Source organism: Drosophila montana, unplaced genomic scaffold (genome assembly GCF_035044405.1).
Source record: "Drosophila montana isolate Dmon_TW-CO22-7 unplaced genomic scaffold, ASM3504440v1 contig_3440_1, whole genome shotgun sequence".
NCBI lineage: Eukaryota > Metazoa > Arthropoda > Insecta > Diptera > Drosophilidae > Drosophila > Drosophila montana.
In genome coordinates this window covers 189,312-216,121 of record NW_026998325.1, presented here as the reverse complement: position 1 = coordinate 216,121, position 26,810 = coordinate 189,312, and the positions used below count along the sequence as shown (strand labels likewise).

The following is a 26,810-nucleotide window of genomic DNA, read 5'->3' as shown; positions in this document are numbered from 1 at the left end:
TGCCGGCCGGCTGCTCGATTGCCGGCTCGCTCGCACTTGGCGCTTGACATTGAGCTCAGCCAGCGTGTTCGCGCCGACTTAGTAACATTCTTGTGATTGTATTTAACTGCCCGCGCTCCCTTATATATGAGGGAGGGAGTGTGTGTGTGTCGCTCCCTATTAACGTAGGGTTCCAGCACGAACGTTTGTTATGAATCAGTCATCGTCAGTCTCGCTCCGCTCACTCACTTCTCATCTGTTGGCTGTGTCGGTTCAGTCAGTCCTGCTGGTCGCGTGGCTCGTTGCTCTTTGCTGTGTTTTCATTCGTTTCGTGTGTGGCGATTGTTGTGTTCTTCAGTTCGTGGCATTTATTTCAATTAGTCGATAAATTCATTTGCTCACACAGCCGGAATAGTTAAAAACATTTATTGCGACAAACAAAAAGTTTCCCGTGTCAAGCGCCGAATAAATACCGAAGTAAAGTCCGACAAAAGGAGGCTAAATTCACGCGGGGTTCGCAGGAAGCGCTACAGGTTGGTGAAGAACTTATTCAAACACACACACACACAAAGCAAATATGAGTGTATTTAAGTAGTCATTTGACTCTCTGCTGCATTCTGTAATACTACCGTAGAACTGTTTACAAAGTGGTTTTGTTGCGCGGTGATGTAATAGGAGCTTTTACTCAAGTCCTTAACAAAACAAACGGCGGCAACGGTGCTGCATGTGTGTGTGTGTGCGCGCCTGTGCTTTGCACTGCGAGCCATGATATCATGTGGTGGCATTCAGATTCGGAGTCCAATCAGAATCCGACGCGGAGTCACGCATGCCACCCGCATAAGCAGTAGCGAGAGCAACAACAGCTGCAGAACAGTAGGGCAACAGAGAAGAGAGCAAGAGGAATGAAAATACAATTAGGTGTATTTATGCCACAGACACGCACACAAAAGCAAATTGAATTGCCCGCCAGACTGTCAAACTGTCTGCGTGTTTGTGCACAACAATTTGTCAATGATTGCGATATGTAAATAACAGTGAAATTAACATTTGCAGCTATTTATTCTTTTATTATTGCCTTTGGGGTAGTTGTGTTGTTGCAGCACTTAAAGGAATGTTTAAATTGCATTGTAAATTCATTTAACATAACAATAGCGCCATTTCCAGTCCGCCAGTTCCAGTCCAGTCACAATTCTGTGTGCATATTTACAGTAAGCACAGGTGGGCTCCTATCAGCCAATTGGGGAAAATTGGGCTCTACACGGAATTCAAGTACAGATTAGTGATAATGTACGTTAATTATATTTAATGTGTGGCGATTTGTTTATATTCACTTGCATATGAAATGTACGCTGACAAATTGGTTAGCTTCAACTGATTGCAGTTTGAGAGGCGCTCACGTAGCTATACAGATTGACAGCCACTGTGCTGACTGTGCAAGCAGAACAGTGGCTGTTAAACTAATGCAGCATTTATATGCATATCTTATCAGCCCAAGTCAACAATGATCCAATTGGCGCTTTTTGGCATTCTTTCTTTAGCACAAATATATACGTATATGATTATATGATTATACCCTATATTCTTGTACGCATAAACAAATTATATGCTTATCTTTTACGTACTTACTCATATCACAGACTGCTTGCGCAGTTTTTTCTTAAGTGTGGGATCAAGGTTGAAAAAAGCACAGAAAAACGTATAAATCGATTTATTTCCTACCCCAATAATAGTATATTGACTGATACGTTATTATCTTGGCCGAACTTTAAGGCGGCCATACCCAACCCTCGACAACAGAACAAAGGCCAAGTTCGTGTGACGACAATTCGAGCGCAACTAATTAACAGAAATACCCAAATTAATTAAACCACTTTTGATCAAATCTATATAAAACGATATCTCATTACAATTATTTTTATTGAAGCGAATGTAAAGTCAGTTTTCTAATCTTCCATGAAAAGATTATCTTCTGTGGAGGGTTTTCTGGATACAAACATTTGGCATTTTGTTATTGAAATGGAAATTCAAAACCGATTAATAACATGGCTGAATTTGGATTTAGATGTGGATTGAGTCGCGGCAGGAAATGATAAAAAAGTCTTGCAATTTCTTGTCTATGCAGCAGAGGCATCGAGTGCAAGGGTATTACGTGGTCGACTTTAGCTGCAGTTTTTTTTTTTTTTATATTTTGTTCGCGTGAATTTCATTTTCGACTGACGCACGCCCCTTTTCGGTTCATTTTCAAGTGCTTCTCATATTTACTTTTATTACTGCGGTCTACTGGAACTACTACAAAAAAGTACTAAAGCAATCGTTTGATATTTTTATATTTCAATTTTTGTCATTTATCCGCTTACGAGTCTAAGCAAACTATAAAATGGGGCATCATCTTCCGGTAAGAACTGGTAGTATAAAGGCAAATGTACTCTTTCAAGTATTTACAATGTGCTCAAATGTACGCGCTCTTGAATATGTAATACCCTGTCTTTAAAAGTTTGAATCGGGTATACCACGTTTTTTAATCCAAAATCATCAACACATATACACATACAAATAGATTAAGCCTAATTTAGAAAGTTGCTACAGGGTGTCTTTAGGTCAAGCACTTTTGATTATAACATTAATATAACTACTATATATATACATATAAGATGTTAAGCAGTAGTATACAGGGTAGTTAACAGTGTCTTATCCCTCTCTCGAATAAGATGTTAAGAGAGAGATGTTAAAAGAGAGGAATAGACAGTCGGGAGAGTGAGAGGTGCTAATAAAACATTTTAGTTACGGGAATTATACTCTTGAAAATCCATAAAAAGCAAATAATATCTTATATTGAGCATGTTTTTTGCCGGCTCTATGCTAATTACCTCAAAATTGTTTTTGTTTTTTTATTTTTTCGGAATTTGAAATGCTCTCTAGATATAAAACACGTGCGCTACAGTGGAATAGAATTCGAACATCATGTTTCGATCTGTTATACGTATTAGATAGTAAAGATTGTGGATAGACAAACACGAATAAAGAGTTCCCTGATAATTTGGATGATGACTATGATAAATATAAATGATGAACCTAAGTGCTATGTAATAGTTGAATTACGAATTAAATACTTTAAAACAAACAATTAAGAAAGCAAAGAAAATTTGTTACGTTAGGTGAGTTTCCTTAAAGGTGCTTATTAGCCAAATAGTTGTCTAAGATTTGTGTGCTTCCATTGCATTTTCCACTTTCATTTGTTAATAACAACGAGTGATTTTTTTATGGTTGTTCATAAGTGCTAAAATGAGAATTAAGTTTACGGCCTGATATGGTCAAGTGCCTGTTATAAACGGTAGAATGAGTCAATGGTTTTTCACAATTCAAATAACAGGGCCAGATGCTTGTTCGGCACTTAGAGTTTATCTTGAATTCCCGAATGTTTCCGATAATTCAATTACGTCTGTGCTTATCATAAAATAATTTTGCACCCACCTCAAACTTGTATTATGTTTGCTTCGGATTGAAGTCCACTTGAATCGAGATATATAAGATTGGATTTTGGATTGCAGATAAAAGCTGTACGATAATTTGAGACGCTACTGTCAAGCCACTTCACCTCTAAGCAATGAGCAGTGGCTCTTAAACTGTGGCTTGTGGCTTAGCTGGGTTTCAGTGACTCTGCAACCCGCCAGTGGGTCACCGCCGATGTCTACCTGGCAATCGACTCTTGTCTAGCGTTTCGGTCTATACTGCTATGGCTTCGCCCGCTTGCGGATAACGTAGCTGAAGTGCTCCACTTCAGTGTAATGATAATGATTCCGATTGGAAACCGCATTGCCGAAGCGCAGTTGCAGCAGTAAACAACTCAGCTGATCAGATTTTTATATATTCCATTTGCAGTTACATACACATATACATCGAACAGAATGGAAAACGTGGACACAAGCTTTATACCCGATCTGCCATCCGGCGGAGCTCTTGCGGTTTACCGCAAACGCGCCAACTTTGACTGGAAGCGTTTGCGCTTGATCCTCGAAAAGGAACAGGGACTGCGCATCAAGGTGAGTGAATACAACATTCGTTAAGAGCAAAACTAACTGTAAGGAGTTCCACCTGTGAGATCTATAACGAGACTAGAGATACAGATCCATAATATTTGTTGCTGCGGATACTTCCCTATGAAATAGGGAAATCTGGCCTGTGAAATAGGGCAATCTGCCTGTCTGTAATATGTGTGTTAGAGAATATGCAAGCCGGAGACGTTACATTTTGAATGATGAAAATGATTGAAATGATCAATATATTCTTTCGTTTACCCAACATCGATTTAAATAACAGTCAAGCATTCCGGAGCATATCTCCAATTGGTGTGGTGAATTTTGTATGTCCAGCAGTTAATTGACTCTTTTAATAAAATTTCCCTATTGGGTTTTTATCAATCATCAGTGATTGTCCAACTGTAATTAAGCCACTCGACTTTCATAACTCTTGCAGTACAAGGTGTGGCGTCGCCTGGAAAATGATCAACTATTTGCGCACGCCTCGCGGACGCTGCCCATGGACGAGCAGAAGCGTCTGGCTGCCATGCAGGTGAATCGCATGAAGCATCTGGATCTGGTGCCCAAAGAGGTTGAGAGCCTGAACTTCTCGGCCAAGACAAAGTATTTGATGAACATCAACGAGGCGCTGGCGATCTACTCGCCCAGCCTGTCCGTGAAGATAGCGCTCGGCGTGGGCCTGTTCAACAATGCCATCCGAGCCTTGGGCACAGAGAAGCACACCAAGTATATTGAGGCTGCCTGGAACCGAGAGGTGATCACCTGTCTGGCCGTCACGGAGCTGTCGCATGGCAGCAACACGAAGCGCATTCGCACCACGGCCACCTACGATCCCAGCTCGCAGGAGTTCGTGATCAACACACCGGACTTCGAGGCGGCCAAGTGCTGGGTGGGCAATCTGGGCAAAATGGCAACCGTGGCCATGACCTTTGCCAATCTCATCACGGCGGACGGCGAGAACCACGGCCTGCACGGCTTTCTCATACCCATTCGTGATCCGAAAACGTTGCTCTCCTATCCGGGCGTCCTGGTCGGCGATATTGGCGAGAAGTGCGGCCTGAATGGCATCGACAACGGCTTTGTCGTCTTCACCAACTATCGCATACCGCGCGACAATCTTCTCAATCGGACTGGCAACGTCACGCCCGAGGGCGTCTACGAGAGCGTCTTCGCCGAACCGGGCAAAGCTCTGGGCGCCGCACTGGAGAGCTTCTCGGCCGGACGTATTGGCATCATGCAGGAGGCGGCCAACACCTTGTGCAGCGCAGCTGTCATCGCGGTCCGCTACGCCGCAGTTCGGAAACAGTTTGGCCCGGAACGCCAGGGCGAGGAGATCGCCATCATTGAGTACCAATTGCATGTAAGTGGAGCATACTCCTCCAGCTGGCGCTCTTTCAAGGCTTACGCTTGAGTTTTCTTTTCACAGCAATATCGGATTTTTCCCTACTTGGCTGCAGCCTGTGTGCTCAAGATTGCCGTCGAGGAGATGACCAACACGTATTTAGAAATCATCGCTCGCTCGCAGGCAGACTCAAACGGATTCGATATACTGGTAGGTTACTCGGCAGGAAAGCCCGAAAGTACAGTAAAGTAAGATTAGCTGTGAACCGTAACAATATTTCAGTATTTGGCACGTATTCAAGCCTCAAATTATAAGGCCAGAAAAACATGTATATATACTGTGTCCTAGACTCCAACAAGCTTCAAGTTTACTCCAATCTCACATTCCCATTATTGCAGACACAGAACGCAGCGGAGATTCATGCGGTTATATCAGCCTCGAAGCCGCGCATCACGTGGTCGGCACGTGATGCTATTCAGGAGGCTCGTGAGGCGTGTGGCGGCCATGGATATTTACGTGCCGCCAAGCTGGGGCAGATGCGCACCGACCATGATCCGCTGTGCACCTACGAGGGCGACAACAATGTGCTTGGCCAGCAAGCCTCCAATTGGCTGCTGCGCCAGTGGAACGCCAAGGAGCTGGAATCGCCAATTGGCAGCGCAAAGTTCCTGGAGCGGCGCCAGCACCTGCTGCAGCTGCAGTACGCACAGCTGGTGCAGCAGAGTCCATTGGACAGTTGGGAGTGTAAGCAAAAGATTTGCCCGCATTTGGAAGAACTTGAAATAAGCCTGGTTTTTTTTGTTGCAGTTGCTCTCAGCTGCTACGAGTGGCTGCTGTGCCATCTGATGTCCCGCACGAGCGCCCACATCGAGAGCCAATTGGCGGCTGGTGTCCATCCTTTTGAGGCTCGTAACAAATCCCAGGTTATGGGCGCGCGGGAGCTGTCGTTGGCCTATGCCGAGTACTGTGCCCTCAGTCGCTTTGTGGGTCACGTGCAGCAGCTGAGTCTGGAGCAGCCGTACGCCAATGTGTTGCGTGTGCTGTACGACGTGTATGCCATGTGGCTGCTGGAGAACCATATGACCACCTTCTATGTGGGCGGCTTTGCGGTGGGTGGGGCTTTCGCTGGGGCAGTGCAGGAGCGCCTGCTGCAGAGCTGCGCCCAGCTCAAGGATGTGGCTGTGAGCGTAGCAGATGCCATTGCCCCGCCGGACTTTGCCCTCAACTCGGTTATCGCACGCGCCGACGGCCTGCTCTACGAGAACTTGCAAAACGAATTTATGACCAACGAGGGCGCCTTCCAGCGGCCCGCCTGGTGGCGAGACGTCATCATACCACAGCCGCAGGAGAAATCAAAGCTCTAAAGGGTCAGCAGGACGACAACGCAAGTGCCTGGGCAGGTCGATCGCTCGATCACTCAATTCGCCCCTATCGCAGTTATTGTTACATCATCATATCGCATCGGGTATTACGGAGAAATTAAACTGCAACATACCATACACATTATATACCTTACATTTTATATGTAACTACACATAGATATTTTATACTACACACAAAATCTGTAATACACATTCAAAATTTCAAATCGTTAGCATCGATTGTGGAAGCTCCCAACTCCTTAAGGTGTCTAACTAACTTTGTAAGAAATAGGTAATTATGCTCATTCTGCTAGGAACTAGTTTATTTTGAGAGCTCTTTATTTTAATAATTTTTCAAAGTATAAACAACTTTGTAAATCTTCTGCTTTTTGACATGTTTGTGATTTGAAAGAGAATGAATAAATTCGAGCAATAAGTATTCCATTAAGAGAGCGCAAATCTTCAGTTTCATGTAAAGCTCGTTCATTATTATACAAAAAAGGCAAAGTATTAAACACCCTACTATAATTATTTTCACACTGAATACCCCTGCTTTCACTATCGATGCTAACGCTAGTACCGAAACTATCAAATGGTGTTCCTAGCAATATTTTACAATATAAATCTATTAGATTAGAATGTTTTGTTTAATAATAAGACGAATTATGTAAATAAATATTCATAAAATCAGTTACAATTCTTAATTAAAGTGGAGTGGAGTGTATTTAATTAATTGCTTGCTAAGTTCTTGAACTTAAAGCTGAATATTTGATGGCCCTTAATTAGATAGTGTAAAGTGGTTTGGGACGCTTCGCTTTTGTTATAATTAGTCAGCTACCGAGACAGCACATAGCCAAGATTTTACATTCAGGCAAACACACATAAATATATATATGTATGTATATAGACATATTAGTCTGGTACAGGTGTGTGTGCGTTAAAAGTAGGCATCATCGGCCGCAGTGGCCAAAGGTGCTCGTCACTGTCAATAAGCGGGCCCTGTTTATAAGAGGACCTGTGTTTACCTGTTCCAGCTCAGACGTAGCCAAGTTGTCGCACAGTAAAGACGAGTCGAAAAGTGAGTGAGCGAATACTGTGAGCGGGTTGTGGGCGGGCATCGTGGCCAAGATCGTGCCCAGCTTGGCAAACCAAGCGAGTCGCTCAGCTCTGACAAAGCTCGGACGAGCTCATCATATCAACTACGCTCCGCTGCGTTGCGCTCCCAACACAGCCGAGCTGATGAGCGGAGAGAGCGAGAGAGAGCGAGAGAGATCCGTGAACAGACGCGTCGTTTGTTGGCTTTGCGAATTTGTGGCGCAGTTTCATTCCGTTTTTGGCCAGTGTGTGTGTATGTGCTGGCAAAGGGAAAGGGCATTCGTGTGCCTTCTATTAACTCTAGTGTGCCTGATAAGCAGAAGAACATGTGCTCAAAAGAGTTGTTGTTTGTGTTAAATCAAGTCGAAGACAAACGATGTCAACTGTCATGCATACCCGCACTAAACGCTTAGACACAACCAACTACAACTTCGGAGCTGTGCAAATTTACGAATCATATGTTAATTTTATGACTGGTTTTTTTCACAGAACTCGAGTAGAAAGCGCTGAGAGGCAAAAGAGATCATTTATTATTCTGAGTCCAATACAATCTGAAATTTATTAAATGAGAATCGGCCGGAAAAACCCCAAAGTATACCTAAATTGACCACAAACAAAGAGCTAAACAACAGTGAAGTGCAATAATAAAATACTTTGAGATCTCTCAAATAAAAAGCGCATGACTGACAGAATTTCGTATAGAAATAATAGCAAACAATAATAAAAAAGACGCTCAGCTTCAAATTGATGTGATGTACGAAATGCGCACCGAAATGTTAAACACTTTGAAGAACAACAAAATTTTATTAATTGCTAAAAAAAAAACAAAAAAAGAGCAACCAATTAGCCAAACCGGTTTAGAAATCTCTGGACAAGCAAACCGAACCGAAAGATATACACAGTCATATATACAAATCCATTAATTCACATTTCGGGGATTTCCGTTTTCGATTTGGTTATTTTCTCAGTTTACGGTTCATCTGCCGCTCCGTCGAATTGCCAATCGCTTCTCTATTATATTTGCGCCAATCCATAATTGAAAAGTCGTGCAATTGTAATTAAATGGACTTCATACACAATTTATGATCGGATTTTTATCAAATAATTGTCGGCTTGATTTGGACTCGTGATGGGCTTACAAGTATCTCCGGTTTCGGGGGAGGCTCCATCCGAGCAAGATTAATTACATGCAGTGCATTGGGCTATTTTGCATTAGCTTTCTATTAGTTTTCTAGTTGTTTCCTAGCGTCTAATGATAATGAGTGAGAATGCATCATAACAATCGAAACAATGTCGGGCTAGAATAACTTACGATTTGCATAAATCTGGGCTTAGTACAATACTTAGTGACTACAGTTAGCAGTTAGTGTAAACAGCTGATGAAAATCAAATATTGTAATTTACACGGCATCATCAAATTTAAGACCAACATCTACAGCGGCAAACCGGATTACTTACAACTATTCTAAGACCAGTTTCTTCTCGAAATCATTTTAACTAATGCCTTCTTTTTCTTTCTTTCTTCCAGTAAGAACCAACGAAATCTTTAACGCAAATGCAAATACAATAAGATGTGGAAATTTGTACTAATTTGTATAGTTATGAGTGCATTATATAGTGAGGCTGATGCCTCATCGGGTAAGTTCAAGAAGAAGCACAATCCGATACTTTTCGTGAACAGTAATATACATATATTCAATATTATGGTAGATAGTGTAGAGTATTGTAGAGTATATAGTATTTATATTATGGTAGATATTGTGTAGTATGATATAGTATATAGTATTTATCAAATTTATCAAATGCGAAAATTTAATAATTGTCAAAGCATGACAGATCTTTAATTACCCATGCCAAAAAAAAATATATAAAGTATATAGAAATATAGTATATAGTGTATAAAAAATAGTATATAGTATATGAAAAATATGATCTACTATATATATATACTATATAGTGCAATGCCAACAAAACAAGAATATATATAGTATATACATATATATATATACATATACTATATGATCAATACTATACGATATATATATATATATATGGTATATACTGTATACTAAATACTGCATACTATACTATCTACTATATACTATATATACCATATATACTATATATATTCTGCCAGACTGCAACATTCCTAATTGTATTTGCAAATACACAGATTATCCGTTTCAAGAAATATATTAAGATAAATTGAACATTTTACTTAAGATCTGACATGCGTTGACGATCAAATTATCAAATTTTTTGAAAGGTTTACCAGATTAAAGAAGCGTACACACTGTTAGAAAATAAGTACATACTTACGCACTTCTAACCGGACTCCGGTTATTCTCTTTGGCAGGTCGTCCGGTGTCTCGCAGGCGTCGTGGCTATGCCGGCGGCTATGCAGGTGGGTATGCCAGCAGCGGTTCGGGAGCAGGTGGCTATACTGGAGGCTACAATGACTATGATGATTATGGCGGCGGGTATGCATCAAACTTTGGCATCACGGATCCGTATCTGTTCCATCAGCAGCTGACCAACCAGATACTGGCCCAGAACTACGCGACCCAACAGTGAGCATTGGCGGGGTTATACTGTGGTTATTCCGGGTAGTTTTAGTGGGCATTGGTGATGCTAACAACAACGCTTCTAATCTATTCTTGTAGAGCTATAACGGGCTTGGCCACGTCTGGCGATGCGTTCGTATCCGCGGATGCGACCATAAGCGACGATGACACGTAATTACACTGCTTTCCTTCTTGGCTTTTCCTTTTATACTAATCCGCATTCGATGATGCTCGTCGTGCTCTGTGGCTTCTCCTAATCGCTGTGCTTGTCTTTCGCAGTCGCATCCAGCAGCAGATCGCCGCCCAGCAGGCCTACCACAATAATCTAGTGCGCCAGAACAGCTACACGGGCGGCTCCAGTGGCGGCTCCTACAACTCGCACCGCTATGCGCCCAGCTATGCCGTTGCGGCTGGCTCCATTGGACCCAGTGGACACAGGCAGACGGCCTACATTAGTCCCGCCAACCCAGTAAGTGCAGCTCTGCAGCTCTTTTTCTGCCCAACTTAATTCTCTTGCCCCTTTTCGCAGGCGACACCCAACATTGTCAACCGTTTTGGCGGTGACTCCGGCAGCAGCTCCAGCTATGGCGGCAGCGGTGGTGGTGGTGGCTACAAGGGCGTCTCCGTCTCCTCGTTCAGCAGCAGCAATGGCGATGGCAGCAGTCGCCGTGGCGCCCAGACCACCATCAACGATAACGGCAAGGTGACGTCGTACTCGGTGCACTCCTAGAGAGATGCCGCACTCAGCTCAAATTTTGGTGTTTAGCATATTATAAAACGTTGCGAAACTTAACGATTCTCTATTTAAATGTTTCGAATACAAATATATACATATATCATATATATTTTAATCCCATATACTTTTTGTCGGACTTTCTCGTCTAATGGGGTTTTACTGTGACAGGTTTTGTTTGTTAGAAAGTTTTTTTTTTTGCTTTGGCTTTCTACTGATAATTCAGTCTATTTAAATGATAAGCATATGCAAATTTTTTTCATTTACTTTTTTTTTTTTGCTCACAAACAGCTCATGACCTTGATTTTGTCGGTATTTTATTATTTTTAATTGTATTTATTTAGCAATGTGCTATGTATGTCTGTGTGAGTATATCTGAGTATATATAATTGGTAAAAGTTCGACAATAACCTGAACAAAGTTTATCAGGCACCACAGGAAGTTGCCTATGTATAGCTAAAAAAAATTTGACTCATTAGGAATACAATTCATTTATGGGCTATATATAAGCCGGCAACACTCTTATTAAATCCCTTTATATTCAGTTATTCTTAGTAAGGACCACGTAGTATCTAAGGATGCACATTGACTCCTCCGTTATAATATAGGGTATACACATAACGTCTGCCTCAAATTGGAAGATGTTTTCAAGTTCTAAGCACATGAATTCCTCTGATTAGCATTTACCGGAAGTCATAAAACAGAATCTTTTGTTTGTAAACAAGTTACACTTTTATTTATTTACAAATCAACCGAAATGAATTCCGGGAAGCGCCATCGAAAATTCAATTCAAAACGTATGCGCAAAAATATTCCAAGCGTAATAAAACCGGTTCAAGTATTTCCCAACCCTTAACCCTTCACTTGCTGCAAACGGGGGGAATAAATGATATTGTTAAGAAATGTTTCAATTATTTAGAAACAGCAGTTTACAGAATCAACTAAATTATTAATAATTAGTAATAAGTAGGTTAAGAAATAGTTGGCGAATTGTCAGCCAAGTCGTAAAGCAACCGAACAACAGAATTTTGGGTCGAGTTCCAGGTATGTCATCTGAATATCACATCCATCCAAACAACCTGCCAATCAGTCTGCTTTATAACAATTAGACGACTCAAAAGGAAGTACCCCCCCTGGGATCAAGAAACAAATCCCCCCTTCCACGACCCATACCCTACCTACCTACCCGTGATGGGATATCCAACTCAAATTCTCAAATTCTGCAATTAATAAAATATCTATCTCTTAATGTAAAAAAAAGAAAATCTATCTCTAGAACAAGAAGCTCTACATTGAACCACAAAAGTATGCTCTTAGCCAGATATTGTAGAGTCAAGAAACTTTACTTTCAAATAAAACAAAGAGTAGATTTTTAATTCCACCTCTTCCACTGCTTACCCTACACTAAACAGACATAAAGATACATGTAATACTTAACTGTCAACGTTTTACCGAAAAAGCAGTCAGATTATAAATAAAAATAATGTTTTAAAAAATATATAAAACAATTCACGAGTCGCTGCGCTCAGAAACACGAAGCAGGATGTCATCACTTCAGAAGATTTGGGGCAGAAGACTAAATCGGAAGACTTGGTTACATATTTTGGAAATATTTTACTGTATGGACAATAGGGCTTTGAATGTGCTTTGAATAGAGCTCAAACTTATTTTGAAAGAATTAATCTACAAAACAATAAATACGTGTTGCACCGATCTTAAAAAGCCAATTCCACAGGCGAAAAGCGGTTGGAATATTTAGTGTACTTTTTCTTTATAGTCCGATCGAATTTTAGCTTAATAAATATCTTTACTTTTCTTTTTACTGTTAGGTTTAAGGTTGAAGTAGAAAAAAAAACAATTTTAAAGTGTGTGAAAAGGTTTCTAAAATAGATAGAAATTGTTAGCACAAGCAAAGTCAGGTAACACACATAAATATATCATATATCATATATGAATCTTTTTAAGCTGAATTTGAAATATATTTTATTTTTACGAACCTAACAAATTATGAACAGAATACGCAAAGAAGAAACAACGGTTAAGAGGCGAAACTAAATATATATATTCGACTTTTATAAAATCGTATATTCCTTCACCTCAGCTAGAGAGCAAAATCATATAATGTAAACATAAAAACTCTCTAATGCTATAATACATTGCTTCAATGGCCTTTGCTGGAAAATGACTATATATATAACATAATATAGTCATAAGTCTATGTATGTGGCATTATAATTGTACCTATTCTGAGAGGAACTGTACATGGCAACTATGTTTGTAGACGCAAGGTTTCGACACGAAAACAATTCCTATCAGCTGTCTATATAGAAGCACATACAAGGTAATCAACTGATGTACATACATGTGTATTTATGTCGCAATTACTTTCATCATTGATTTAAATAAAAAAAAATACTGTCAAGAGTTTCTGCACCAATTCCGAGTTTAATTTCGTAGCACACATCTATAGCTAACATTATCTGCTGTGCCCAATGGCAAGCTCTCTAGGTCAAGAAGCGATCCATTTCAAGTCCGAGTAGAGCTCCGCCTTATCTATTGGCGTCTGGGCCATTCGTTTGGTTTTTAAAGCGCGTTCCAATCGTTCCTATTCATTAGTACAAATTCAGGCGCGAGTCTCGCTCGGTGTTACGCAGCTAAAGTTGAACATTTTCAAAAAATAAAAAAAGAACTCAATATGAGATCATTGTTGGTGCTGGCTCTCTGCCTGGGTGTCGTCTGTGCAGGTAAAGAGCTCCTTTTAAGCTCCTACAAGTTGCAATTGAAAGTGCATAAAATATATGAAGCTCTCACTTTCGATCCTTTAGACTTTTCACTCGCCGTGTGCATGGCATAACGTGTTATTTCCCCACCCATCTCCGGGAATACTCGCTTCTTGATAACGTAAAGCCGTCATTTTCCTGAATGAACAATTGACACAACACTAATTGTGTAACGGCCCGATGCAGGCATGTGCCGAGATTAGAATGCGTCATTATTGGAATCAGGGCTACAGAGTCAAAAATAGTCGGTTCACTGCTCAAATGCAGCCAGGTTTGGTTTAAAGCATAGCTTTCCACAGGCTTCCAAAATTTGACTGAACCAATTGACTTTTTAATTTAGAATTGCTCCTTTTACTGAAAGTATTCCAAGCTGGGCATATTTCCAATTACAAGATTCGCGCTTAAAGTAAAAAATAATCGGTGGTTCGGTTCACTGCTCAAATGAACTACTTTCGGCTCGTGAAACTGGTTTTCACTTCCTCAAGCCCAGGTTTTGGTTCAAAGCAAGGTTTGCCATAGGTTTCCAAAATTTTACTGAACCAGTTGACTTTTTAATTTAGAATTGTCCCTTCAAATACGAGATGCGCCATTATTGGAATCACGGCTGCAAAGCCAAATATGTTCCTGGTTCGGTTCACTGCTCAAATGAACTGGTTTTCACTTTCCTAACTGAACTTTAACTGAACCAATTGACTTTTTAATTCATAATTGTTCCTTCTACTGAAAGTATTGCAAGCTATTTCATATAGCTATATATTTTAATTTGGCATTAATAAGTTACCCAACTAGAATGAAACTTACGATCAATGAGAAATATAAATTAATACCTATTTTTGTAAACCTTTCTTTTACAGATTTTCAAAACAGGTAAGTTGGTTGCTGGACAAGTCCTTACGGCCATCCTTGATATTAACTTTGATATAATTTTCGTGTGCCTTTGCTGATAAACGGTTAGACACAAGCGGGACGATTTCCACAGTCGGTAAGTGCCGTGCGGCAATGTTGAAGATATCATTTTGCATCTGACAAAATCGAAATTTCCAATTGGCAACATGGTACTAACCCACAGAAAAAGACAAAATTCGCGAATTATAACCGATTTAAAATCTGAACCAAAAGTGAACACTATGCAACAACTTTTTTATTTAAGTATACATTGATGAAAGTTATGTAGAATTTATAATAATTGTCAAAGTTGCTGCATAGTGAAAATCTGATAAGACATAGCGCTGATCCAATTGGATTCCATTCGCAGCCACTACAGTGCGCATCAGCAAGCAATTGAAACGGCCCGCAGGAATGCCTATGGCTCGAGTGGTTACGGCTCCAGTGGGAGTGGATCGGGTAGCTTTGGGGTAGGCGGCGGTGCGGATCTGGCGGTTGGCGGCGGAGTCGGTGCATCATTGGGCAACTTGGAGAGCTCCTACGACTCGGTGGGTGCCGTTGAGGGCGCGGAAAGCACTGGCAGCAGCGTGGCCGGCGGTGCTGCCTTCGGGGCCAACAATGCGGCCTCGTTCGGAGCACAGAACGCTGCGTCTTTCGGATCGAACAGCGCCTTCGCCTCGAACTCCGCCTTCCAGGCCAGCCACAGCGCCAACTTTAACAGCGCCAGCGCACATAATGTGGGCACCAATGTAGAGTTTGCCGACGCCAACAATGCCGGCACTGAGGTCAACTTTGGCGGTGCTGGTGCCACCAATTCCGAGTCGCTGCTCTCCGGAAATCTGCAGGCGCCCTTGGCTATCACTGCGCCTGTTTCCACTGGCGGAAATGTCGAGTACTTGCACCACGAGAGGGTTGTATCCAGCGCACCACAACAGGTTGTCTACACTGTGCCCGGTGGCTCGCAGAAGTACGTGCAGCATGTGGAGCGCGTTGTGGAACAGAAGCCCACTGTACAGTATGTCCAGGTGGCTCAGCCTGCCGGCACCTCCGAGCACTACTATCAGCGCAAGGTGACGACTACCGCGTCTGCACCACAGATTATTCAGCAACCCGCGGCCAGCTTCACTTACGGCTCCAACGCAGGCTCCAGCTTCGGCACCAACTCCGCCTTCAAGGTCAACCAGAACGTTGGCTTTGGCAGCAACTTTGGCCAACGCTCGGGCTCCCTGTTGACAGCCGGCCAAACGGGCGGCCTCAGCTTCGGCGGCGGCAACTCCCAGCTCCATCAGCTCATCAACCAGGCCCATCAGACGGCCAAGCAGCAGGTGGCCAGCGGCAGTTCCCTCAGCAGCGGTGCCGGCCTGGCCAGCGCCAACCAGGTTCAGCTGGGCGGCTCAAACGCATTTAACTCCAATTACGGCTTCAACTCGGCTAGTTCCCTGAACTCCGCCAGCTCCCTGAACGCAGCCAGCTCCCTGAACTCTGCCAGCTCTTTGAACGCTAACAGCGGCTCACTCCTGGGCGGCTCGCTGCTGGGCGGCAGTCAAGGCTCACTCCTATCTGGCTCCCTTTTGGGTGGCTCCTCCAGCAACAGTCAGCTGAATGCCCAGAATAACTTGGGCTTGGGCTTGTCGAGCGGTCTGACCAGCGGCCAGCAATTGTCGGGCGCCGGCAACTTTGGCGCTGGCGGCGGTGTTGGTGGCAACAGTGGCTACCAAACCAAGCAGTGGGAGAAACAATCCAAGTGGTCTTCCCAATCCGAGGTGAGTAGCAATAGCGTCTGTCCACCACACACACAAGGCTCACTGTTCCCATGATCTCTTCAGTTTGACTCCGATGGACATGTCAAGAACTACAAGGATCTGGCCACTGGCGAGAGCGAGAACTACAATGTAAATGGCAAGCAGTTCGGCTACAATGCAGCCACCGCCTCCGTCGATGACAATGGCAAGGTGAGCACCTACAGCGTGCACTCGTAAGATGTAACTCCCAGCTCTCTATCTCTCTCTCACCCACACTAAGAATAGTAGTATCGAATGCGAAAGATAATAAAAAGAATTTCAAAATTTAATACGAAAGACTTTAAATTGAACGTGAACTATGAGATGGTCAAAGGGATAGGAAATATTTAACTGACAATTTATACTAAAAGCGTTAAACCAACTTTAAAATAAATATAGATTATAATTAAGACAGGCTGGTCTCCAGACAAGAAATTTTGAAGAAAATTCTATTGAGAATATTAAAATTAATACCAATCATAGTAAAACAAATTGTTTTAAAAAGCATCCATTTATATTGATTGTGGCTGTCCAGTCCAAACAAATTTTTGGTTGTTCGGTTTGGTTCAAGCCGATGGGTTATCTCAAAGTTCGGGTCGTGAACTGGGTTATCCACATCTGTAAACCTTTTGATTGTCACCTTGGCTCGCCAAAGTTCTTTAATTGTTTATTGCTCGGGTGTTTATTACTAAACCGGATGAATCCGGTTCAGGGTTCATCTCTATATATATAACTATTTGTACTTGTTCAAACTTATTTGTGTTGTGTGTTTGCACTTTTGGGAAAAACAATTTCTCCTTGGTAGACATCATCCGCTTGGATGAAAAACGCGGATCAATCATTGAACGAGATTAAGTTTATTTTTTGATTTCAAGCCTTAACCCACTGAACACCAAAATGATTAGAAGATGTTGATTAGTAAAACTCAATTATTACAACCTTGTATGTGGAGTTCCACGGGCGGAAAAAGGGTGGAATATTGATATTTGAAATTTAAAGCAAAAGAGCATTAGTAGCTACGAAAACTATATATTTCGGGCCCTATCAGTCCGAGCCGTGAGTTTATACTCTACTTTCTACCGACAGTTCCTATGTAAGAAGACAGCTCTAGACAATTTTTTAAGAGGATTGTTTTGATGAGAGGCTTAGGCAGACCGAAGGTTCCACTTTACAAATGATAAGCAAATTGTAGAGATTAAAAATTGTTCTGTAAATTTGTCTATTAAGCAACAATTATAATTCGTTTACAAGGCCATGTTAAGACTAAGTACCTTTCGAGCAGTGTATTTCAAATGTAGTTCAATCTATCAGGAGAAAGGTTGTTCCAATTTGCCGTCGATGTGTGAAACGCGACTTTTGATTATGCCCTTTCTGGTGGTGTGGCCCCTTCTGCTATCCCGACGGCGTCGGTAGTCGGTGCCGTAGGAGGACATGCAGTAGCAGGGTTTCCAGCTGGGGCGTCGTTGTAGCTGACTCTGTTCATGTGGCGTCCGCTCCGTGGTCCACACCGGGACGTAGTGCGTCCAGGTCTCGCCGTTGCGATAGATGCTGCCGGCATCCGCGCTGGCATCTCCGCCGCCGGTGTAGACATGCTGCGGGTAATACTGGGGGTAGTCGGCCGTGCCTGGCCTGGAACCGCCTCGACTGCTGCTGTCGTGGCCGCGATGCTCGCCGGAGTAGTTGGGATTCCACTGTGCCTTGGGATCGTAGGGATTTCTGGACTTGTGCTTGGAATCGCTGCTGCTGCTGCTGCTGCTGGCACGACCCTTGTAAATGGGCACACTGGCATCCTCTGGCATTGGTCATGTGGGTAGAGGAGAGTGTGGAAATGCATGCAGGGAAAGTGGCCTGCCGGTCGGCCAGGTGGTGCAACCGCTCACTTACCCTTCTCGCCCTGCTGCTGTGCGGAGCTCGTCTCATTTGCGTCCCCCTCGGCCGTAATTTCGAACGTGATATCCGTGTGGATGCCCACACGTTTCTTGTGTTTACCCAAGTCCGTTATTTCGACACTCTCCTTGGATTCTATTCGAAAGTTCTTTCGGTATAAGTCTCATTTGCCTTTCCCTTTGCTTTGACTACGCTTTGAGCCAATTTAATTACCTTTCGTTTGCTGCTGCCCGTCACCCGTATCGACTGTTACACGCACGCCGTGTATCTTCGGCCGATTGCCACTGTTTCCTCCAGCACGACCTGTGCCTTGATCATACCCGCCGCTTCCTTGTTGTCCCTGTCCCTGTCCCTGGCCCTGGCCCTGTCCCTGCCCCTGTCCGATTATAACTGGCACACCAGTTTGGTTGTTGTTGCTGCTGCCGCTCTCCATGTCATCGAAATCCAGCTTGGATGACACTTTATTCGCCTGACCTGGTTACGCCACGTAGTCCAGCAGTCCGCAGCGACGATATTTGTTTTCGGTTTAGCATAGAAATTAGATTTAGCAGAGAAATTTAATTTAAGTTATGCAAACACTTCGACACCCTCCAGCCCAGCCCAGCCCAGTCCCACCCAAAAGAACATCGGGTGAACTGGAGCGTGTCCACAGCTGCTGCCCGCGGCGCGAGAGCATCTGTAAGTGGGGCAATTAGCTCACGCTGACTTATTTATGGATACATCTCTCGTAACCACACACAGTTGACTGCGTCCCGAGTGGACCTTGCGCACTTTGACCAATTTTAATTGCACTTCAATATGCAAGGTTTGCATTTCCCAATAAGATTACAAATGGGGCTACCATAGTTGGGCTCAGATTGAGTTTTACTTTATTTTTTATAGTCAGCCAATTATCTGTCAGTTAGGAAAAGTGCGAAATAAGTCGGATCAGCTAAATTGTATCCCGGTAGATTGTAAAAATTTCAATTGGAAGTTGCAAATGCCTTTGAAGCAGGCCCTACACTTCTGATTAGAAGGATTATAACAGACAAGTTTTTCTTCTAAATATGTAGATTTAGGATTTGCTGGAGTCTTACCAAAAAGGATACTTTATAGAGACATTATTAAAGAGTAAAAGTAGACAAAACTTGAAATCAGTGAAAAGAACCTAACTAATATTGGGTAAGGGATTAAGCAATACCTACAAATATATAAATAAAATGCAGCATCAAAATTATTGTGATCGCCCAAATATCCATTTAATCATTAGCAAGTTTATTGCTAGCTTATTTAGCGCAAGTTCCTTTACCTCTATGGGTAAGTTTTTGGCCTAATAATTTTAGGGTCAGTTTCGTGAAAATTCCCAAAGTACTGGATATACCCATATACAGTCAATTTTTTTTTGCCGTGGGTGGCCTGCTGCGATTGAAATCATTTCCCAAAATAATGACAGCACATGTGACTAATTGGTAAATGGGCAATTAAGAATCCAAATTGCTTTACAACCTTGCGCACAATGATGAGTTAACAGAAAGCAGCAACATAATCCAAAATAGGCTACAGATCCAAGGAACATTTTAGCAAAAAATAAAATTGTTTTTAACTTTTGAACAAGTTAGGGTTTTTTGTAGTTTTTTTTTTGTTATTTTTTCACTGTCACTTGACTTAGGGGTTTTTTCAGTAGAATTGCCGAGAACTTGAGTTGGACCGAAGCGCGTCTCATGTGCGCACTTAAAAACCGCCGACAAACGACTAAAAAAAAGGCAAACTCAAGCCGACAGCAAACCGATTTCAAATATCTGCCGAGATTCATTAAAAAATTAACTAGCCAACTGTTCAGTTGTTCAGTTGTTCAGCTGCTTAGATTGTTTCTGTCTCGGTTTCTGTTGTTCTGAGGTTGACGTTTGAGCTTTTTAGATAACATCTTGACTGGGCCTCTAAGTGAGTCGCTGAGCTTGTTACCGGACTGCAGTTGCAGTTGGTCGTCTGGGGGGGAGCTTCAGCTTAAGCTTCGGCCCGTAATGCGTATATAAAGGTGAACCCCTATCTCTCCCCTCCCCTCACTAAATTGCTAGTAATCGGTTGGCTGGCATCTTTTGTTTTGTTATTGTTTTATTGAAGTTTCCGTTGTAGTACGTACGAGCATGTATCTTGAAGATTCCATTGTGTCTGCCGGAGTTTTTTTTGTGTTTTTTTGGACTTTTTCATAATGCTCTCATCGTTAATCATGAGCTGCGATTCGCGTAGCTGCCACAATTATATTTTGCGGCAATTTTGACAGCACAAACGATTATCTTCATTAGCCGCCGGACCACCAAATAAAATAACATCAAAATCACATTCAAGTTCAAGTTGAGCTTCAAGTTTATTGCGTTGCGATTAGGGTAGCTCTTAGCTGATCCCTCGGCTACCCTCGGTAATCCCCCGTCTGCCTTAATGAACTATTCGAAAGACCCAGACTTTTGTTTGAACCACCCACTCGGCCGCTGTCTTGCGGCAAATTGCATTCAAACCACACACATGTTGGAATAATAATGTCAAGCCAAACAAATGTAAGGACCATAAATTCTTTCATTCGATGCCGCCGGCGCCTTCGGCAAGGGCTCTTTAGTTATGGCCCGGCTCCTGGGCAATTAATTAGCAATTGCATTTGCTGCTGTCATTACGTGTGATAATTAAAAGGGCGCACGAGTCGGCCAAGTACTCAACTGGGGGGCATACAAAAGAAATTCTGGCCAAATGTATGGCCATAAATTTGATGACCCGGACTTAGCCTGGCCCGGTTCAGCCTGGTCCTGCCCTTAGCTCAACTGCAAATGCACTTTAATCTCGAATTTATCAAGTGTAATTGTTCTGGCCAGGGCTGGGTCCTTCTAATGGGGATGAGATTATTGTTGCCCGTAGCCACAGCTCCAACCTTGCCGCACACTTTTGTAATCTGGCGGATTAGATGCGCACACCCAATACCTACCAAAAAGAAACACCCACAATCCGGCTCATGTGTGTGTGTGTGTGTGTGGTGTGCGTGGTGCGGACATGGGTTGGGCCCCGTTTTGGCTTTGGATGCACTACGTGCAGATCCATTAAACAGATGGATTTCGTTGTCAACATTTTTAATATACTTTTGCTGCCCGGAATGCCTCCGACTCGAATCTCATCTGGCTGTCGGTCCGTCGGTCCGTCGGTCCGTCGCTCCATCTGTCCTTCTGGCATCTTTTGCTGGGCTGCATTTGCATAAAGTTTTGCACCGCTTGCAACAACTTAATTTTCATTGTCTGTATGCATTTATGTTGCACTTGCCGGACGGACTGCAGTCACTCGAGTGTAGCTGGTAAGTTCAAGTGCGTCTCCCTTCCACTCAAGATACTTTTCAGCTTTGCACAGCTTTGCTCAATACCAGTTGAGATATTAAACGGCGACGCCGCAAATATATTGCTGCATACTTTTAGGGATCTCAACTTTTGTCGATACTTTTGGTAACCTCCAATCGAATTACTTTGGTAGTCAACAAAGTTCTAAATCAAATAAAAATGTACTTCAATTTACTTAAATTTACTTATTTTTTTCTTGATGTATTATTATTTGTTTAGCTGGCTCGATGTCCGGGCCTTGATAAAACGAATTGGTTTTAATAAATAACAAGTAACAGGCAGAAGGCAGCATCCTTGACCGCATAAGCTATATATATTCGTGTTCAGTATCAATAGCCGAGTCGATCTAGGTATGTCTATCCGCCTATCCGTCCGCCCGTCAGTGTGTATGTACTTGGTATGGCTGTAGGGTAGTTGCGAGGTAGTTCGACTTCGTCAGAGTGAATAAACCTACTTTTAAAAGTTACTTTAATTAATGCGAAGACAAAAGATCTTTCAGGGTATCCCTTAGTCGAGCACTCCAGACTAGAGCACACTTACTTGTCATTTCCCTTTTTAAAAAGCGGAAAAGACGTAATAATATTGTCGTATTTGAAAATTTAACCCCACCCGGGCTTAGCACAAAAACGTTAAGTGGTGCTTTGTTATCATTTATAAACAAAATGAGACTTTTTGTTGCCATAATGTACAAGTCAATAAAATAGTCAAAATATAAAAGAATTTAGAGATGTTAATTATACTAATTTATGCTACGATTGGTCCTTACTTACCCACTTATTTTAATATATTAAAAAATTAGAATATAAAATTCAAAATTCTAATAAGGTACTTGCTTAAACCAGATTTCAGAGCACAAAGAAAATAATTTGTTTCACTCTGATCATAATTTAAGCAAAAAATCTGCCTGCCACAAACTGTGTGCTGGACAAAATGCGACATTTAAAGTTATTTTATCGGAAACAGGCACTTTTCTGTTGCATCAGATAAAGTGAAATATATCAAGTTTTTTGCCCATAAATGTTAATTACACAAACTACAAACACTAAGCAGACACACATTGTTGAAAGCCTGTTCAGATACGACATGTTTGGCCAACAAAGACTATCCAGACAGAAGGACATCTAGGACAGACAGACAGGCAGATAGAGTGTGGCAGACAGACAAAGAAGCAACTGGCAGAGCATGTGGCCAGTTTACAAACAATTAAAATGGCAAAATCAAAATCGAAATATACAAATTTATGCGTCTAGCTGCCAGAGCCATTTTACAATACTTACTCCCGAGCACAATACCGAAAATAAATTGCACAATTTTCGGGGGGGCCAACGCACAACTAATGAAATAATGGGCCAGCTGAATTAAATTATGGCCTTACAACTCCCAGGAGTGTCCCGACTCCGACAGCCAGGTCCACACAATAACTAAATTTGCACCAAGGTAAAGGAAACGAAAATTTTGATTGCATTGTTGCCGTTTGATATCCACCACCAACACCGCCAACACCACCAACACCACCAACACCGTCATCAAAACAGAATTCAAGCCACCAACCACCCCCCGAGCATCCGGTTACCCACAGTGATCCGACGACCCAACGCCCGATCCGCAGCCGACCCGGGTCACCCCCAACCCCTGGCACTCATTGACTATTCACACTCATGTTTTTCCTATACAACCTCACATACTATATGCATCGTCCGACGCATTATAATAATATTTTATTTTCTTGTTGTACCGCTTTGCTATATAAAATTTTTATTATTTGCTCGTTTACGGCTTTAGGTCTGGAATCGTCCTCTTTATCGCATCTCATTTCTCGTTTCTTGTATAGTGCGAAATTATCACAAAACGCATTGAATTTTCTTTTATTGTTGTCGGGTGTCGGGCACCCACCCCCGCCGTTACCCACTGCCTCACTCTCACCCTCACCCTCAACCTCACTTTCACCCTCACCTTCGAGTGCAGTGCAGCAGAAACCAGCATCCCGCTCCCAATCTGCCTCTGCCGCTGCGTCTGCCGTCTTATCGTTTCCCGTTTTGAGTGCACAACGCAGACACCATCTCTGCTGTCGCTGCGGCTGCTGCTGCCTAGCGGGTGGCCTAGGCCAGCACAGTGGTTCGAAAACGTTTGAAAAATGTGCGTGAATCGACTTGGAAAAGAAAGAAGGATAAGCGAAATATTAGGGGAAAAAAAGATAGCTACTTTTATAAAAAGTGCTTAAATATTAGACTTGTTGTTCCTTTAGACTCAAAATATATGAGTCCGATTAGATACGGGAGTGACGATAATAGTTGAGTTAAGTAATGGTAACTAAAAAATAGAAATATTTTTGATAAAAACTCGGAATTGGTCCGATTTGTCCAATAAATCTATACGAAGTAGCGGCCTGATGTTGATAAGGCATTGATCATATTTCATTAGGTTAACATTAGTGCCTTGTCAAGATGAAAAGGAAGAGATCGATGATAGTTATAGGATATAGATGTGATCATAAAGGATATATGCTGCCTGTAACAAAGGAAGGACCTAGAAAATTACCCGACGATTTCTATAGAAACAGACAGACGGACATGGTTATATCGACTTGGCTGTTAGATATATTTTTCGTATTTTAAGTAAAAATCAGACATGATTCCAATGTGCAAGCAGGGACGTTTTTTGCACATTCTCAACTCAAAGCAGGTTGCTGTGAGAGAAGCAAATTTGGTTTAGGGCTCTTAAAAATGAAAATGGGCTCAGCTACTGCAGCTGCCGTTGTTGTTGCTGCTGCTGCCACGACTTGTTGTCCGTCCGAACAAACTGCCCCTCCTCCTGGTTGTCATCTCCGCCCATTGCCCGGCACTTAGCTGACAATGAGTAGTGACAGCTCCGGGAACAATGGTGGGCCGGGGTGGCGCTCTTTCGAGAGCCGCTTGTGGTTTTCGCCACAGACTGCGGCACGTCTGCTGCATCTGTCGCATGCCGGAACTAAACAACAACAGTGGCACCCAAGAGACGAAACCCACCCCCAACTGAACGGATGCTGGCCAAACCAGAGCCAGAGCCAGAGCAAGGGCCCGATCCCGATAATGATGCGTGCGCGTCGGCGATTATGATGGGTTTGATAGAGACGACAACTACTCGACTTGACATGCATGATTTAGTACGTTGTTACAACCCGCCCAGCAGTCCGTGCTGGCCCTGCCACCCCCCTTAATTCCACTCGACTTTCGCCTCGTTTCCATTTCACAAATTGCAAATAAGTCGCCGGGCAGTCGCCGTGTGACATTTCTCGCAAATTATGTTTTTGGCGAGGCCAGCCAACCTAATCCGATTATTGTCTACTCCTGACCCCAGACCCATCTCCGTATTCGGCTTGGGCTGCTGCACTCGCTGCACTCGTTTTGTATTGCTGCCAGCATATGGCAAGAACGCGGACAGAGGCAGCATTGTCCTGGCCAGGATTCGTGGCTACACACACGCCTCGTAATTGGATTTCGATGACTGCAAATTGGTGATAATTTCGATTTGCTTCCGGGCAGCGAACGTGATTCGACGCAGTTCGCGAAATTTGAGCATCTGCGCCAAGCTCGAATCCAGACTCTTTATGCCGGGTCGTGACTGGATGAACATCGAATCGAATTTCGACAAAGCAAGTCGCAAAATATGCCAGACGCTAGAAACACAGCCGCAATGGCCACATAATAGCTCAAGCTTAGCTGGAAAACGAGAGTTAAGTGAAAAGTTATTTCCTAAATGTTTCTTATTTAGCCGGTTAAGACATATACCTAACGGTTAGGCTTATAGTTCAATCCAGCTTGATATAAACTTTGGTTATTTCATGCTTTTTAAACATTCAAAACTCACGCCTTTCTGGCCATAATAGTTAGTGGGAAGAAGAATATGAGAATGCCAAAAGAAGTAGCTATTAATATCGATTATGCATTTAAGTCCATTTATGCCTTTGTTCATTGTAATTTTTTAATAAATTATAGCTTACAGTGTTGAAGGTGAGTCTGAAATACTTCTGCACAAGCTTTTCAATAGTTTGACTGTATCGCATCCAAAACTGAGATATAGTCAAATATGCAATGCAACGCTTTGAACAAATTCTGATAACTTCTAAGATTATAAAGGAATAAAAAAACTAATGACATTCAGGTACGACCTGAAAACAAAGTCAAAGATAGAATTTTGGATCTGTACAATTTCTAAAAAAACCCGAATTAAATGCAAAAATCTATTTTATTCGCAGTTTTAAAGTTAGATTCGCCAAAATTGCCAGCTAAAATGCTGCTGATCGTTTTGTTTAAAACCGTAACAAAAACATTTATATATATTTTATATTATATAAATATTATATTTATTTATATTATCTAAAGTTCGTCATTTCGAACATTAGAAAGACTGTCCAGCCTATTCAATTTTCTTTCTTCTTATTCCTCTCTTATATATTTTGTCATTTTCAACAGTTGATATTTTGTTAGTTTTGTTAGCTTCTGGGAGGAAGTGCTGAAGCTATAGACTTTGGCCTTGTCCACTTTGAACACTTTCGCTTTCCCAAGCCGCATTGAGGCCTGTGGCCCATTACATTGGATTGTGCCCACGGGGCGTTTCGTGTCAATTTATGCAACTCTCCTCCAATTTCCGGTATATTAAAGCAATTTCCAGCAGAACAGCCACCGCAGTCTGGACTCTGGACATGGTCATAAGTTAATGCATATGAATATGTGAGTGGAGCGAGTGTGTGTGTGTGTGTGTGACGGAAATGCTCCCCTGGGCATCGAATCAAGCAGGTTGTGTGGCTCTTCCTGCCAGCGGCAAAGCAGCTCGGATTTAATTCCAAGTGCTAAGAGTCTTGGCCTGATCACAGTTGCCCAACAGCTTTTCAATCTCTTTGCGCAATTTTCCACCTAAATCAGAGTTTAGCGCCCCGCGGCGAACCCTTTGCCGCGCCCCTCATCCAGCGATGAGACGCAATAAAAATTGTTCAAAAACTGCGTAAAAATGTCAAAACGTTTTAACGCCATTGGAAGC

General features: G+C 42.5%; 4 protein-coding genes and 1 long non-coding RNA gene across 9 annotated transcripts; 3 read left to right on the top strand and 2 right to left on the bottom strand.

The window, feature by feature from the left end:
* Nucleotides 1-223: 223 nt before the first annotated feature.
* LOC135434837 (peroxisomal acyl-coenzyme A oxidase 3) lies at nt 224-7,409 on the top strand. The gene is made up of 6 exons (XM_064691558.1): nt 224-512; nt 3,859-4,019; nt 4,453-5,376; nt 5,443-5,568; nt 5,757-6,102; nt 6,166-7,409. Exons 2-6 carry the CDS (start codon nt 3,885-3,887, stop codon nt 6,720-6,722), a joined length of 2,088 nt encoding a protein of 695 aa, XP_064547628.1. The 5' UTR covers nt 224-512; nt 3,859-3,884; the 3' UTR covers nt 6,723-7,409.
* A 229-nt stretch (nt 7,410-7,638) lies between these two features.
* Nucleotides 7,639-11,238, top strand: LOC135434838 (shematrin-like protein 2). 2 transcript variants are annotated; one of them, XM_064691559.1, is made up of 6 exons: nt 7,645-7,797; nt 9,343-9,452; nt 10,171-10,384; nt 10,478-10,549; nt 10,658-10,847; nt 10,908-11,238. In XM_064691559.1, the coding sequence occupies exons 2-6, from the start codon at nt 9,386-9,388 to the stop codon at nt 11,106-11,108; spliced, it is 744 nt and encodes a 247-aa protein (XP_064547629.1). In that variant the 5' UTR covers nt 7,645-7,797; nt 9,343-9,385; the 3' UTR covers nt 11,109-11,238. The 2 variants fall into 2 exon arrangements, with proteins under 2 accessions (XP_064547630.1, XP_064547629.1); XM_064691560.1 differs by lacking the exon at nt 10,478-10,549 and having other exon boundaries at nt 7,639-7,797.
* Nucleotides 8,614-10,274, bottom strand: LOC135434839 (uncharacterized). 4 transcript variants are annotated; one of them, XR_010437301.1, is made up of 4 exons: nt 10,130-10,254; nt 9,273-9,358; nt 9,127-9,190; nt 8,614-9,063 (listed from the first exon to the last, which is right to left on the bottom strand). It is a non-coding gene; the product is annotated as an uncharacterized LOC135434839 (long non-coding RNA). The 4 variants fall into 4 exon arrangements; XR_010437300.1 differs by having other exon boundaries at nt 8,615-9,063; nt 10,134-10,274; XR_010437299.1 differs by having other exon boundaries at nt 8,615-9,063; nt 9,127-9,358.
* A 2,501-nt stretch (nt 11,239-13,739) lies between the features above and the next one.
* Nucleotides 13,740-16,847, top strand: fon (fondue). The gene is made up of 5 exons (XM_064691606.1): nt 13,740-13,855; nt 14,746-14,758; nt 14,847-14,873; nt 15,147-16,539; nt 16,603-16,847. Exons 1-5 carry the CDS (start codon nt 13,807-13,809, stop codon nt 16,753-16,755), a joined length of 1,635 nt encoding a protein of 544 aa, XP_064547676.1. The 5' UTR covers nt 13,740-13,806; the 3' UTR covers nt 16,756-16,847.
* Nucleotides 16,848-17,759: 912 nt separating this feature from the next.
* On the bottom strand, nt 17,760-20,187 carry LOC135434877 (hornerin). Its single transcript, XM_064691608.1, has 4 exons — nt 19,930-20,187; nt 18,658-18,918; nt 18,442-18,579; nt 17,760-18,349 (listed from the first exon to the last, which is right to left on the bottom strand). The coding sequence occupies exons 1-4, from the start codon at nt 19,997-19,999 to the stop codon at nt 17,865-17,867; spliced, it is 954 nt and encodes a 317-aa protein (XP_064547678.1). The 5' UTR covers nt 20,000-20,187; the 3' UTR covers nt 17,760-17,864.
* Nucleotides 20,188-26,810: the final 6,623 nt, after the last annotated feature.